The sequence below is a fragment of the Heliconius melpomene genome, chromosome 1 (genome assembly GCF_056956725.1).
Source record: "Heliconius melpomene rosina isolate 202511_hmr_F chromosome 1, ASM5695672v1, whole genome shotgun sequence".
Lineage (NCBI taxonomy): Eukaryota > Metazoa > Arthropoda > Insecta > Lepidoptera > Nymphalidae > Heliconius > Heliconius melpomene.
Genome location: NC_140389.1, coordinates 4,081,497 through 4,098,695, shown reverse-complemented (window position 1 = coordinate 4,098,695; position 17,199 = coordinate 4,081,497). Strand labels below are relative to the sequence as shown.

The 17,199-nt window shown below is 30.8% G+C and overlaps 1 protein-coding gene and 1 long non-coding RNA gene across 2 annotated transcripts; one reads left to right on the top strand and one right to left on the bottom strand.

Moving 5' to 3' along the window:
• Positions 1 to 6,319: 6,319 nt before the first annotated feature.
• On the top strand, positions 6,320 to 17,010 carry LOC146540993 (uncharacterized). The gene is made up of 7 exons (XM_085194547.1): positions 6,320 to 6,487; positions 13,622 to 13,776; positions 14,250 to 14,370; positions 14,699 to 14,856; positions 15,718 to 15,973; positions 16,234 to 16,395; positions 16,873 to 17,010. Exons 1-7 carry the CDS (start codon positions 6,320 to 6,322, stop codon positions 17,008 to 17,010), a joined length of 1,158 nt encoding a protein of 385 aa, XP_085050673.1.
• Positions 6,939 to 12,969, bottom strand: LOC146540994 (uncharacterized). The gene is made up of 2 exons (XR_014878099.1): positions 12,306 to 12,969; positions 6,939 to 11,459 (listed from the first exon to the last, which is right to left on the bottom strand). It is a non-coding gene; the product is annotated as an uncharacterized LOC146540994 (long non-coding RNA).
• Positions 17,011 to 17,199: the final 189 nt, after the last annotated feature.

Sequence of the window (17,199 nt, the reverse complement as noted above, 5' to 3'; positions counted from 1 at the left end):
AGCCATTCTTGGCGCAAAGCACAAAGGGTGTTTGATCCTCAATTGAGGAAATGAAATATTCATTTAAAAGATTTTGCCATTCAACACGCAATGTTGGAAGGCGAAAGGAAAGTGGAGAACAGTGTGTCTTGAAATAGGTTATTTCTGAATACTCTGTCAAGCGGGGTAAAGTATAATACTAAAAACACTATATAAAGGCATCTTGAGACGCACACAAAATTTTATATTAAAAACACATTTTACCAAATCATTCTCAACAATACAAGGCAACTGTAGATCGTGAACAAACCTAAACAAAATACGGGAACACTCACAATTACAAACATATTTTCCCTCACAAATCTAAAGGGGAACGTTAAAAATCGATATTTAATCATCCTTTTGGTTTGGACTCTCTCGAAGGTAATCGATTTTTTCCCTGTATCCATCGAAGTACAAGGAATTGGTGGTTTAATAACTTCTAAGGATTTATTCATGTTTTCCTCCTTCACGACATATTCGTATCTTTCATTGTTATATATTTTCGATAACATTTCATCAATTATTTCCGTTTGAATCAAAGCACATTGTAAATTTTCATCTAAATATTTTTTTGCAGATTCTTTTTCTATATCAGTAACGTCTAACTTTAGTTGTTTTTCACTTTTTGGTTCAGATACAGGTTTATAATATTCAATCTTGGACAAAACATCCCTCATTTCATTACCAACTTTCTGTATTAACGAATCTTCTATTCTTTTCATAGTAATGTCTATAAGTACTAACATTTTTTCCCATAAATCGGTCATGGGTATGTAGTTACGAGATTCTTCAGAACATGGTCTCTTTTGCGATTGTTCTATTTCAGTTAATACTTTTTTGATCGTGCTTTCATTTGGTAATATAATTTTTTGTGGATTACTGGCATCTTCAGTTTTAAATGTTTTTTGGGTTACATTTTTGAAAAACGTCTCATGACTTGCAACGTCTAGCGTTTTAGTGTCTAATTTTTCATGTGGTCCTGCAATCAACACGTTACTCACGTTGTTGTTGACTCGGTTACTTTGAGATGTGACAGGAAACATTCTCATATTGATTATAGTATCGTATAAAACAGGCTTTTGGTTTTGATAAGAATTTTCTGTTGACATTGTTTTTATTAGACTATCTGCGGGAGCTGTTAGAAAAATATCAGAGTCCTGTTTATCGGAAAATGGACTAGTTATAATGAAAGTAGTACTCTCATTCGTAGGAAGACCTCCTATAAGAGTAATACTACTGTTTCGATCTTCTTGTGATGAATCTGTAAATGATAAAGAAGTATCACATTGACTTAGAAAACTTTCAGCACTAGTTAGATTGTCTCGATACATATTTTTACGTTTCGTGTTTAATTGGTCGTTTTGATCCAGTATAGATCTATTATTGATTTGAGCAGCAGCTACTTCAATTACTTCATTTTTGTAAGGATTTAGCCTTTTGATTTGATTTTTATTTTCTCTTGTATTATTATCGACTTTTATATCTTTGTCTTTCGAAATATTTGGTTTATCTAAAATTGGCATTTCTATTACAGAATTATTAGTATCTGAAGTATCTTCGGAAAATTGACTGTTTTCACGAGTCAACGTGCTTTGGCTAGAGTTGCTTTCGAAAGATATTGCGTCTGCTACGGGTTTGTCTTTCAGTAAATTTTCTTTGGCTAGAATATTTCGTAGCACTCTCGTGCGAGATATGGTTTCCGATGTAGAATTAGAAATAAATAATCCACGAATTGGCGAATTTTGATAATGATTAATCGTTTTGTTTTTATACCACGATAAGTGTCTATTTATATTAGTCGCTTTTGGTTTATGTTTAAAGTGCACTTTATGAATACGAACTACACGAGTATACTTTTTTAATTTAACTTTAGTTCGATGCTTTCTGCTGTTCTTAGGTGAAATTTTAACAGCATTAAATATGATTTCTGTTTGACTATCTACAATTATATTAGAATTGCTTCCAATTGTGCTAGACGTAACCATTGATTTGGGCTTGTTATCTTTGAAATCAAATATGTATTTTTCCTTAGCTTGCTCCATTATAAATTTCTCATTAAATATCTTCTGATTCTGCAAAAAAATTTAATAATAAGTAAAAATAAACGGTATTGTTTGGAAATATTCTTTATTGTAATATTATTAAAATGTATTATAAAAACATATGATGAAATTTATGAGTATAAAAATAATTCGGCAGAACTCATACCACACCTTATAGGTAAGATAAAAATAAATAAAAAGGGTCAGAAAAAATTATACAGTTTTGTATGTACTACAATACATTAAAATCCTAACATATCAAAAGTGTAACTGGGTGAATTTGTTACAAGCTTACTTGCAAATATATTATATTGATTTGTTTTTGTACTTTTGGGAGGGTAAATTAGATCTTTAATCACATAGAAGTATAGTAAACACAACAGTAATGTCAGTGGTACCCATAAAACAGCGCCTAATATAAAACCTCGAGTGAAACTAAATCTTCGATTCCCTTTAATTGTTTCGCCTTCGCATGAGTTTTCTATGTCTATGCAAACAGATGAACAGTTACCGCCAGCATTGCAAAGCATACATTGGAGGTCAGGTTCAAAACTCTTGTTCGTGCAAGTAGCGTTCATGCAATCTTCACTATACTTAAGAATATACGATGGTCGTATATGGTGTAATGTGTTTCTACAGGGAATGGATATATACGATGCGTTGTCTTGTCTCGCATAGCCTGAATAATGTATATAATCATCACAATAAAATGCTAAGAGTTTTTTCTCCGAACCAACGGAAACTTCAAACAGAGATTTCGATTTTGGCAAAGAGCAAGTCAATGCTTCGTCTACTACAGTGGCTGTAGTGTATTCTGCAGTCGACGTCATATCAGTCACTTTTAATACAGACTCACTATTAATTACATTATATGAAGTTGTTTTCTTTATCAGTCTTGGATTATATTCTCGTACCGGCTTACGTCTAGGTTCTTTTCTTAATTTTAATCCAGAAATTATTTGACTTTTGTTTGAAAACTGCACACTTTTCGATGTCTTCTCGTCTGTTACGGGTAGTTCTATTTTAGTTTCAATTTTCTTTTCTATGTGTTTAGTAATTAAGTTTTCTGTTACTGTTGCTAAAGAGTGCACAATTGTTTTAAGTTCTCTTATATCTCGAGCTACTTTAGAATCTATAAGACTGACATTTTGGGGTATCAATATGTCTTCGGTATTTTGCTTATTACTTACGTTAGTCAAAGTTTCTGTAGTTTTTATGTATTTAGTCACACTAGCTGCGCTATCTAGCAAGGAAATAATTTTTTTTTTATCATCAAACGTAGGTTTCGCTTCTTCCTTTGATGGTTTTGATGAGATTTCTTGAGTTGTTAACATTGTGTCTGGAATTTTAGTTTCATCATCAATTTTTAATTGGTCAACTGGAGTATTTATGTTATCATCCGTTCCCTTTTCTTGTGATGGGTAAATCTTGACTTTTATGTCTAATTTTAAGTTATTGCTACTTTTAATATTTGAAAAATATCTAAAAATATTTTGAATTTGTTGCAATAATTCCTTTTCTTTTTGTACAGGTTTCTTATTATTAGATTGCTTTAATAAGCTTGTTAATTTTTTAGATTTAAAATATCTGGGATATCGATAGCTTGAGATCCGTTTTGTACAAGTACTTCTCTTATTTTGTTTCTTTCCAGATTCTATCGCAGGCTTATTATGATTGGATTTTGCTTTTTGATGGCTTCCATTTTCCATGTTGTTGTGTAATGTACCAACATTAATATTATCTTTTTTTAAAGTTCGAGATTTTTTTTTACAAAAGATTTTCGATTTCGAATCAGATAATATGTTTAAGCAGGCGATATGCTTATAAATATTAGAATTTTTAGTTTTCATATTATTTTTCGGGGCCTTATGTTGCTTATCTTCTCTGTATGTAGCACAATGTTTAACTAAAGAATTCGTTCGTAATATTAAAAAATCTAAATTTGACGAATTGAAAATATAAACGCTGGAGTTGTTTGAAGATACTAATATCCGCTTATGACGAAATTTCCTAATCTTACAGAGCGAGTTCTTCGTATTTCTCATATTATGCAAATTTCTTGGAAGACTAAGTGTTGATATAATTTTTAATTCTTTTCCACTCAAAGGTATAGTTAATGAAGAATTTTCGTTTTTACATTTGTAAAATTCACTTTTAACTGCAAAATTTTGCGTGCGAAATAATCGGGTATCTGAATTTCGGTGGTGATTTTGGTCCGTCTCAGCATCTAGTGTATAGGTAAGCGTTGATGGAGTATCATTCCTTTGTAAATCTAATTGGTGTAATATTGAATCGAGAACAGACTCAATTTTTTCTTTCGTATCATTATTTTCTAATAAATAAGATTTTATCCAATCATTTAGTAAATTTTTGAGATTGGCTACAACTAGTGATTTTAAGTTGATATTTAAATTAGTGTTCTCAAGAAAATTATGATAGTTGTCACCACATGCACTGGAGTCACGGTTATGTTCATGAATAGTATCTATTTCATTACGATTCATAGAATACTTAGACTTTTGCGAAACTGCATCACGGTTTGTAAAAAGTTTCTTTTTAAAGTGAGTTCTAAGGATGCAATAATCAGTTTCGATACTTAGGTCCCGTTTAGTAGATCCATTGTCTTCATAATGGTCATTGTTAGCAAAATTCTGTTTGAGCTGCAATATAAGACTTTTAGTGAAAAACTGTGATGCACCGGAGCATGTCTTGGAGTATGTACAGACTGTGTTATTAGAGTTTTTAAATATTACTTTAGCTGTGTTTTCGTTTAACGTATAATTTTCACTTTTCGTCATGTTGTTCTTGACTAATTCAGTTTATACACTGACTTCGATCTTCTGTAATAAAAAATTCTAGTATTCTATTCAACTTTCAACAAAATTTTTATCGTGATGATCCATTGTTATTAAAGCAAGTTCGATTTTTGCATAGGATTTTAATGTTTCATAGTAACATTTAATATTAATTGTAAAGATTTTTATGAATACTTACAATTGGTTGAATTATTTTTTCATTGTTTGTGCAATTAGTTCAAAATAAAAATAAATGTAAAATTATATGCTAAAATTTTATCAGATCCATGACATTGGTAATATTGATTGTCAAAGAACAAATACGAATTAGCCAGTTACATTGTATAGTGTTTGTAGCAGAAAAATATTAAATCTGAATGTAGATACATTACCTTAATCAAACATATTTATGTATTTATTAAAATATATTTTTAAATGATATTTCACATTCAGAATAGAAAAATATTTTTAAAATACGTATCAAAATACAACTAGGACGATGTGATGTGATACGCAACGTCTCAAAAATTGGACCTAAAGCGGGGAGCGGAGTGTTTTCACACTACGTTACAGTGTCAAAATAATTAAAATAGTATTACACATGTATAAGAAAACAAAATCAGAGCAAGCATTTACGTTATAAGAATAATAACAAGTATTGTAACAAAAATATAACATAATCTATAACATGTAGAGAAATTGTCTTAATTAGTCCAAGTGCTGTATCCCTTTAGTGTTATGTCATGATTAGATAAGTGGTATAGACGATAAGAGATAAAGGAAAAGTTTTTGTGTACTTGCTCCGTACAGATTTCGTTGTTCTTATGAATTGTGATATCTTCTATGGAAATATGCACATTTGTTTTTCTATATATTTATAGCTTCACTTTCGCTAAATTAGCAATCTTCACGCGCAATACCCGATTCGGCGGAGAATGAGGAACACAGTGTCATAACACTAGGTTCTCTCTGCCTATTCTGCTATAGGCGGGAGCTGAAAACAAAAGGAACAAGCAGTATGTACAGTGTAAATATAGACAACTAGCGGCCCGCTCGCGGTTTCACCCGCGTGAACTATGTTATTATTAATTTCTGTCTTCATGACTACGTCCTAGTAACGTCTATGCAAAATTTGAGACTCCTAGCATTTAGTAACGAATGACAAAGACAAATGTCATTAGTAACGAAGTTTCATACAAACTTTCAACCCCAAAAACAACCCCTTAGAAGTAGAATATTACAAATTCCCGTCTTAGCGAGCACCTACGTCCTATAAGTAACTCCTATGCAAAATTTCAGATTCCTAGCACTTGTAGTTTCTGAGATTTCGTGATGAGTGAGTGACCTTTCGATTTTATATATATAGATTAAACATTAAAAATCAAATTGCACAGCTTAATAGATTAACACCTATCAATTCAAAATTAATATTTCACAATAATTTAAAATATGTAACAAATAATGGTGCAATTAGAATATTTTATTTTATTAAATATAATTAGTTCTGTCTACAGCAGTGGCTTGCTTTTACTGTATAGACCTAAGGACATAACTCGAGAATGTGCGTTTTCGAGACGTCTCCGTTACGACGTGTCGTATGGGATGGGAATGTCGGATACCGTTACTTTGGTAAAATTAATGTTAGAGTTTCTCCACTTTTATCAAAAGGAAATGCAAATAATTTATTCCTTCAAGTGGGGATCGAACCTACAACCAGCGAGTTTATCTGTATATATAAAAGGACTTGTCCTCACTGACTGAGGTAAGACGCACGTGTCAGAATTTATTTATTTCTATAATAAAAATATATCAATAATAACATATAATATATAATATTTATAAAAATATAAAGTATTAAATAAATTATTATATAAAAATAATGTATCACTTGTTAGAATTTATTAATTTCTATAATAAAAATATATCAAAAATAATATAAAATCTATAATATAAAATATTTGTAAAAATATATAATATTTAAGTGTTTAATAATTTATAATGTATAAAAATAATCTATTACTGAAAAGTCATTTAAATTCTTATAACTGCTTTATATGGACGGGATAAGAGAAACAAATAATAAATTCAAAATAATATTTATTCAAATAGACTTTTATTATAAGCACTTTGAATTGTGGAATGAACATATGAACAAAAAGCTACTACCGGTTCGGAAAGCAGTTCTGCCGAGAAGAACCGGCAAGAAACTCAACAGTTGCTCTTTTCAAAATCAATGGTACAATTTATTACATTAACTAATAGCTATCGTCTATTACATTTAATAGACATTAATTCCATACATGTTTGTCCTCTAAATATTCTTGAATATATACCAATTTCATAATTCATAAACTAATTTATTATGTTTCCTAATTTATTATATTTCCCTTATTTAATAAATTCAGTAAATACATCATTATATATTTGATAATTAAATAAATAATAGAAATATTAAATAAAAGCACAAGATAATTTATGTTCAGTTAAATAATAGAAATAATAAGCAAAAGCACAATAATTTATCTGTAAATAGTCATTTTAAAAAAAGAATCAATAGAAAGCAGCACTTACGTCTGTTCAGTCCGGCAGCTCGTCACAGGATGTCTTTACAAAGCACTGCACTTCGATTTATAAACTACCGACCTATGATGGTGGGGAACCACCATCATAAATTTAGTCAAAATACTTCTAATAAATTGTATTATTTTAAGATACTATCAAATTCATATTTTTTTTATTTTAGTATTATAATATTCTTAACGATAAAATTTAGAATAATGCAATAAATGTATAATTTTAAGATACTATCACGGCCATACTGACAGTACTTCGCTCCTCGAAGTACAAAACTTAATATTAAAACATAACAAAATAAGTAATATAATACAGTAAGTGATATAATACAGTAAGTGATATAATACAGTAAGTAAAATAACACGGTAAGTAAAATAACACAGTAAGTAAAATAACACAGTAAGTAAAATAACACAGTAAGTAAAATAACACAGTAAGTAAAATAACACAGTAAGTAAAATAACACAGTAAGTAACATAATATAGTAGGTAACATAATATAATAGGTAACATAACATAGTTAGTAATACATAGTTAATTGCTTTTACAGTTAATTGCTTTTACAGTTAATTGCTTTTACAGTTAATTGCTTTTACAGTTAATTGCTTTTACAGTTAATTGCTTTTACAGTTAATTGCTTTTACAGTTAATTGCTTTTACAGTTAATTGCTTTTACAGTTAATTGGTTTTACATATTAAATCTATACAATAATTCTTAAACATAACTTACTACTATTAACAATTCTTAAACATTAATCGCTGCCGCCAGACCTCTCACATTAGGTTGACAAGACAACGAACAACTCGCAACTGTTCTATCTCTCACATTAGATGAACATGTTAGCGATCCTCTTATTGTCATACCTCTCACATTAGGTTGACATAACTCGCAACTGTTCTATCTCTCACATTAGATGAACATGTTAGCGATACTCTTTTCTTACTATCTCACCTCTCACATTAGGTAGATAAGTTAAGAAATCACTCTTGCTGTTGCCCCATCTCTCACATTAGATGGACAATCTAGCAATATCCTCGTGTCCATCTTTCACATTAGATGAACAAATACCATAAGATTAATAAGCAAATTAGGAAGCAATTAACACATATTACAAATAACAAAAATATTAATGAAAAGAAAACACTTAAAACATTTTCACAGTAAATTAGTAATATCATAAAAGACAACATTAACAAAAGGAAATTAACATAAAACATTATATTCACAATAAATAACAAATATAACAGACAACATTAATAAATAGGAACTAACATATAAAACATTATATTCTCAATAAATAACAAATATCATAATAGACAACATTAATAAATAAAAACTAATATAAAACAGTATATTCACAATAAATAACATAACAGACAACATTAATAAATAGAAAGTAACATATACAACATTATATTCACAATAAATAACAAATATAACAGACAATAAAAGAAAACGACTACCTAAGGACTTTAAATTTTAATGGACCCTTAATTTTGTAACTCAGTTTATCACGACGTCTATGGTCTTGGTTTACATAAATTAAATTGCCTGGTAGCTAGCTCGCGATCGGCTCTTAAATCAATACTGGACCCTAAGATACTAACATCGTTTAAACGAACTTGTATACAGTTTGTAGCACAGTATGTTGGTATTTAGACCTTTAAGTAAGTAAATCGGAGCAAAACCCATTGATTTTTGGACAGTGATATTAATAGACTCTTGGACCTTCCACAAACCGCTTGGCCAGTCTGACTAACCATTACAGGTAGTATTCGACAAATTGATAAGTGTCGCAACATACCGCTCTACCTGACCATTTCCTGTTGGGTACCGGTCGATATAATATGATGCTCAACTTGTAATTCCGTTAACAGTGATCAACTTAGAGAGAACTAAAGTTAGTGCCTCTATCCGTTATTTCTTAACAAATAGAAATATTCTCCGAGACCAGAATTGTTCACGAAGCTTATGTAAAAGCTTCTCAAATCCTACATGACAATTGTTGTCATGATAAAGTTGAAAAAGACTAAATTTAGATCCTTTGGTACATACAATTTGGCTCACTAGATTTAATTTTATAAAACAATAAATGGTTCGCTAAGAGATATTTTTTATCAAGGGCACCTTGAGTCAGCTTGACTAAATGCTGAATTTCTGGATTATTTTGTTGATCAATTTCTAACCAAGATGATGATTCAGTAATTAAATTATCATTTAAGAATTCAGTAGTTACTGGAAAGCAGAGAATTTTAAAGATGAAAATATTACTTGGGGTATTTTGATGGGTAATTTTAGCAAAGATTAACTGAAACAGGAGTCCCAACAGGGTTGCGACTAAGGAAATCAACGTGTCCAATATTTTTTTTTGCCCTTTTATATACAATATTAAATTCAAAATCCTGCATAAAGGTCTAATAACGGGCTACACGAGGAGATAAAATTTCAATCTGTACCGATTTAAAATTTGATATCTAAAAGGTATATCCTAAATTGTTTTAAAAGGTTATAAATAGCTAAAGTTTCTAGGTCATACGAACAATCTAATCTAGATTAGATCTAGAAAATCTAGATTCTGTAAGAAATGTTCTTTTACTAAAATAAGCTATAACTGATTTCACATTACCTACTATTTTCACTAAACCTGCTGCATAGCCTATTGAACTAGCGTCAGTTTAAAGCTCTGCAAGTAGGTAATTTTAGGTCAAATACAGTTAACAGGTTTAGATTGTCCTGTTCAGGCTCCCGATTGAATTTGAAATTATTATTTTTTTTAGTTAAATTCTTGAGACTTAACTAAGCAACTAAAATAACTAACCAACCCAAGAAACTGGCGCACCTGCTTGACATTTTGTGCTGGAAAATTGACCTTTGCTTCACTAGGTCTTACACCTTATGATATGTGTCCTCCGAGATATTCAATATTGTCAACAAAGAAAAAAAAATACATACAACAATAAAAAGAAATACATTTCGCCAAATTAATAGAAAACCCTGCAGAACAAAGAGCATCAACTGTTTTTTTTTCTAAATAGTCTAGTCCTTCGTCGATTGTGGAAAAATGGGATACTGATGTCATCAATGTATACTAAAATATTTTTTTAAGTATTGTCCTTTGCTTTTGTCCTTTCTTTGCCTTTTGTGATAGATCTTTGATGTTAGATCAGATAACTCTTGTTACCGAATTATTCAAATTCGCCTATATTTTCGATAGGTTTTCCAATTAAACGACAACAAGTTGAGTCCGAGTTGTATTAAATTTCTACCTATAAGGAGGTCATACTGAAAATCAATATCTCCAACTTCATGTATATCGAGTTCTAAATTCACATTATTAAACTTAACACGAAACGGTAATTATTGTAAATACATGTAAATTAATAATCCCTATTCCTTTTAAATATAAGGATAAAGGAATTAGGCGACACCCCAGTCTCTTGGCTACCGATTCTTTTTTTTTTAAGTCACAATTTGCCCAGGTATCTATCAGGGAATTAAGTAATAAACCATTAATAGAAACTGGTGTGAGGCATAATTCAGTTTTCCTAAAATAAATACCAACAACAAAAATATATATATATATTTCCAACATTGAACTGTATATGTCCAATTTGGTTACAAAAAAAAAATAATTTTCTATCCATGACAAACTTATTGCCATTTTGTCATCAACATCACTTATGCCTCCACAGTTCAAGGTCCATTAGTGTAAAGGTTACTTTAGTGTTGCGTAGGCGGCAATAATGTCTGGACGCAGATTATCCCAAGATCTGCCTTCCGAAGGCTCCCATGACTCAAATCAAAGTAAATCAGAGCCCTTAAGGGCCTTACCGGCTTTAGCTGCTGTTTGAATATTGCTCCAGTTAATTCTTTAGCGAGGACCTCCACACTGTTGCACTAGCTGGCGGCTCCGTAGTCGTTGTGTTCAGGGTCAAACATTGGTATTGCGATGTCATCATTCTTTTGATGGGTAGCGGTAACGACATCACGGAGAAGACCACTTATTGCTTCAGCATCCATTCTGAAACTTGTACAAATAGGTGTTAACAATTATGGCTATACGATCCCACTTCTGATGTCAGAATTTATTTATTTCTATAATAAAAATATATCAATAATAACATATAATATATAATATTTATAAAAATATAAAGTATTAAATAAATTATTATATAAAAATAATGTATCACTTGTTAGAATTTATTAATTTCTATAATAAAAATATATCAAAAATAATATAAAATCTATAATATAAAATATTTGTAAAAATATATAATATTTAAGTGTTTAATAATTTATAATGTATAAAAATAATCTATTACTGAAAAGTCATTTAAATTCTTATAACTGCTTTATATGGACGGGATAAGAGAAACAAATAATAAATTCAAAATAATATTTATTCAAATAGACTTTTATTATAAGCACTTTGAATTGTGGAATGAACATATGAACAAAAAGCTACTACCGGTTCGGAAAGCAGTTCTGCCGAGAAGAACCGGCAAGAAACTCAACAGTTGCTCTTTTCAAAATCAATGGTACAATTTATTACATTAACTAATAGCTATCGTCTATTACATTTAATAGACATTAATTCCATACATGTTTGTCCTCTAAATATTCTTGAATATATACCAATTTCATAATTCATAAACTAATTTATTATGTTTCCTAATTTATTATATTTCCCTTATTTAATAAATTCAGTAAATACATCATTATATATTTGATAATTAAATAAATAATAGAAATATTAAATAAAAGCACAAGATAATTTATGTTCAGTTAAATAATAGAAATAATAAGCAAAAGCACAATAATTTATCTGTAAATAGTCATTTTAAAAAAAGAATCAATAGAAAGCAGCACTTACGTCTGTTCAGTCCGGCAGCTCGTCACAGGATGTCTTTACAAAGCACTGCACTTCGATTTATAAACTACCGACCTATGATGGTGGGGAACCACCATCATAAATTTAGTCAAAATACTTCTAATAAATTGTATTATTTTAAGATACTATCAAATTCATATTTTTTTTATTTTAGTATTATAATATTCTTAACGATAAAATTTAGAATAATGCAATAAATGTATAATTTTAAGATACTATCACACGCACAGCCGTAACCGCTGTGCGTAGAAACGTGAAATTTGGACAGATGTTTACTTTCGTAATCTGGACATCCACTAAGAAGGGATTTTGAAAAATTTAAACCCTAAAGGGGTGAGATAGGGGTTGAAAGTTTGTATGGAAAAAAAATTTAATCGGCCCCGATTTTTATAAAATTTGAAATTTAGATTTTTAAAAGTATTTAGTTGAACACGTATTTCATCGTTTTCTAGAATTCTCCCCCTAAGGGTGCAAATAAGGGGTTGAAAGTTTGTATGGAAAAATCTTTGAAATCTTGAAAATGAAAATCGGTGGCGATTTTCATAAAATTTTAAATTTAGACTCTTAAAAATATTTCATTGAACACATGTTTCGTGGTTTTTTAGAATTCACCCCTAAATACGCAAGCGAAGCTGCGCGCGTCCGCTAGTATTGAATAATATTAATATTGTTGTAATTGCATTATAGCTATCTCCATTGTAGCGCAGTTAAGAAATATTTAATCATACTTGATAGTCGATTCACATACACACCGTATGTAAATCGACTCTACTACTATTGTTCTCTATTACACTTATAATAAAATCATAACGATTACGTCTCTGTACATGATAAATATATAATAAAAAAATATTATTGGTGGTTTTTAATCACTTAAAAGAACCAAAAACATTGATTTTTAAAATGTTTGTCTGTTTGTCTAGGCGTTTGTTGACTCTAATCTAGGAAACGGCTGAATGGATATGCAATTTTCACTATGTTTTCACTATGTAATTGTATTTTGGTAAGCTTCTCTTAACATTTAGTGTTTGTTTTATTGTAATTGGTTTATAAATAAAACATTTTATAGGTACCATTATATTGTTTTAACATAAAACTATAAATATTGTAAAAATTTGTAAAAAAGACGGTAACTTATAAAAATATATATATAAAAATAACGTTTAATAACGGATTAGGCTTCATAGAAACTATTCATATTAAATGAATATTTCTATATAAAAGGCCTATTTGAAGAATTGGGACATCTATTCCCGATCTACCTTACGAAATCTTACAACACACTAACTCAATCACAGGTGTTCCGTTCCATAACCGACATAGACTACGAATGTCTTGTAGAGATAGTGACGTCGGCTACCCAGTACCTGCTGGTCGTGGTACGATATCCCGGTACAGTGGCTTCCAACTGTGCGGTCAACAGGGATGCTGTGACTGTCCTGAGGAAATGGAGGTAGGCTGATGCAAAGGAATCCAAGTAAATGGAATCTCTTAGAAATCTTTTGGTTTTATGTCTATTTATTTATTTAATACCAAACTCAATTATACACTACAATACAATGCGTGACTGTAATCACATATTGTATTGTGGGTTCGATTCCCGCTCTGAAAATTAATTAATAAATATTTAAATTTCTCCACTCTGGTGACAAGACAGCAGGCGGCGTTAAGTTCCGCCAATCCACACGAATTGTCTTGAATATTCAGAGGAAAGCATGTCTTAACTCCGAATATTCAAGACAATTCGCGCTGCTGCTGCTGCCGCCCTCTGCTTTTCTTGCTATATGCGGTATATGGCACGAAGGTAAAAAAGAAGAGCAATATTTATATACCATGAACATTGAAAATTGAAAACTAAAATGACACACAAGTGCTCCTAGCGATGTAATTTTAGATCCTTTAATATTACTTATTTTGTCCTTACAGATGTATTCGAATTTGTGATTTGGTAGATCGAGATATATATTCGCCGTATTTCATATTTTATGTGCGAGATCGATTACGTTTTTTATTTAGAAGTAATAGCAGTACCAATACTGATATGAATGTAAGTATTTGTCTATAGTGTACTATATATAGCTACTTCTATATAGGTATATTTTGGGATGTAAAATGGAAAAACGCATTTTTTCTTTAGTCTTTCATTTGTGTATTAAATATCTATTTGTCTATATATAGAAAATTCTCCCATTATTAAATGACTGACAATGCACAGACGAAAATGGACTGGACTTACATAGCTGAAATTTGGTATGTAAGTAGGCAGAGAGCGTAGAGAGAATTTTGCCTATGGGAACGGGAATTTTTTTTTTCACTCCAAATCTTAAAGTCCACGCAAACAAGCCTGCTTTGTCATATAAAACAAATACTTTAAGGCGAATTTCTACCAAATAACTGTAACGTCAGCTCGACTAGCACCACAGCTGGGATGTAACAGGAGGAACGAGACTCTTTGCACGATTGAGGAATCCCACTTTTGTTTTACATCAGGCGTGGTTTGTGATGGCATTAAAAATTGTGGAGTCGATGATTGGTAATATTACAAATAGTATGAAATTAATTACATTATAAGAAAAAGAAATATCATATTTAATTGACTAAAATTGGTATACGTGGCGGTCTTTTTTAGCTTCATGTTATATACCATATATAGCAGGGTATCTACCCTCTGCCTAGAGGGAATTTGGGAACCTAGTATTAAGATACTATATACAAAATGTGAAATTAACTCTATATAAAATATGAATTGTATAACAATGTAACTTATAAAGAACGTATAATCCATCAATTGCGGTATTCTGTTCGGGTTTTGCGTAATTCTGCCAGTTGTGGTGTTATATTTAATTAATCAAAAATCGATATTGCAGATAAAGCCCAATTATAATTATATACTACCTATATATTTTATGTATTAAAGTAATACATATAAACTTTTGATAAAGTTGAGACCTGATTTTAAATGTGGTGGTTGCGAGTTCAATTTCCACATGAGGGAATGAATCATTTAATTCCCTTGCTCCGTTAACAAGAATAATCACGGCGTTGAGTTCCACTACTCATCACGCAATGACTCAAAACTTGAACTGAAAGTCTATTCTTGTGCCTATCCTGCTATATACGGGATATAACGTAAAACTTCCCGCTTTTAATTATTTCGCTTAGGTATTAAAATAAATGCATATATGTATATACAACACGTTACACGCTAGGCCCAATTTTTAAATCTAACTTAGTAAATCCTGAATTATTTGACTTAACTAAATATTCCCAGAACCACTACTATATTTCAGGATATAATGGCTTAGCCTAATCCTATCCGCGTAGCACAAATCAATTTGGACTAGGACTATCTGGATTGGCCTGAAGCGGCATAAATTAGTTTAAACGATTGCAGGTTCGATGAAAGGAAATCACAATGCAATTTACCAGTGGAGAGGCTCGGCTATGCACCAGTTATAGCAGTGATGGCTGCATTAATTTGCGCTTTCATAGCTGGAGGACATGCTTTAATGCGAATTCTACCTTCACCAGCGCAATCGTTCTTCATTTTCAACGCAAATGAGGATAACCGTTTCTGTATCGATCCACTTTTGGTACCAAAGGACAGTGCTCCGGAAACAGAGAAGTTTAAACATTTGTCTATTATACCGGTATTAAGTTATTATATGTGATTTATATATTTCAACTATAGCGTGCAATCCGTTCGTCAATCAATTATTCATATTTAAATGAAGTTGAGGCTTTCATGGCACGTGAGTTGTGAAATTTGACATTTGGCTGTGGTTTCCCCTTTTTTATTTTCCACTCTGGCAAGACAAAGCGCGGTGTTCAGTTAAGTCTTGAATTATACAGCCGGCGTTTTAAACAAGAAGTAGAAAAATATATAACCAATTAATGCGTCATGATTTAGGTAAGCTTATCATCTGATAGTGAGGACGATGGGCAAGTCTCTCAGATAATTGCGATGCATACGTTAAATAAAGAAGAAAATACAGAAGAAAGAGAAGGAGGAGAAAGCTCTAAAGGGAAGGAATTAATTTTTGAACCTAGTACATCTATTGAAATACCACAGGTGAAAATTACTATTAGCCTCATGCCGCGTATATCGGAGTAGGTATTAGGAACCTAGTATTAAGAAAGGCAAAGGAAGGTAAGTGTGCTGGGTGGCGGAATCCAATGCCACTCTTTATCTTGTCAATAGAGCGAGGGAATGAAAATAATTCAATACATAACATGTAACAATATTGAATATTGAATTGTAATGAATGTGTAATATTTGTATTGAAAATGTTTCACAAAATGTACCTAAGTGAAATTTATAAACAAATTTCACATTCATATATTTTTAACTTTAGGGAAGCTACTGCTAAAGAACTCTCCACTTTCAGGTCAATTTTCATGTCGACTTGAGGAATTCAACACCCGCTTTGTCTCCTACCATAGCGATGAAATGAAAATAATGCACTTGCTCAATCCAAATTCCAAATCCAACTTGGAATATTTCAGCAAACACTTTTACAAATCCCTTATATAAAATGTATATTTCTAGAACCTTCCCACTGTAAGTGCGAGGAAGAGTACGATAAGATCATTATCAGAGAAATTCCATAAGAAATTCAATCTAGCAACCAGATATGCTTCGAAACAATTAAATTTAAACGAAAAAAGAAAAGAAACCATATTATAATTATGATTGTATACAGTAAATGAACGCCTAAAGTAATAAATTTCTTTCTATGTTATTTAATTTGATCTTTCTTTCTTTCTTTCTATGTGATGAGTTATTTGTTTTGTAGGTAGTAGGTTTTTGACTTTGATGAAAACCTTGACGTTGTAGCGTAGAGGCATTAACGTGCGACGGGTTTTTGGGTTCGAT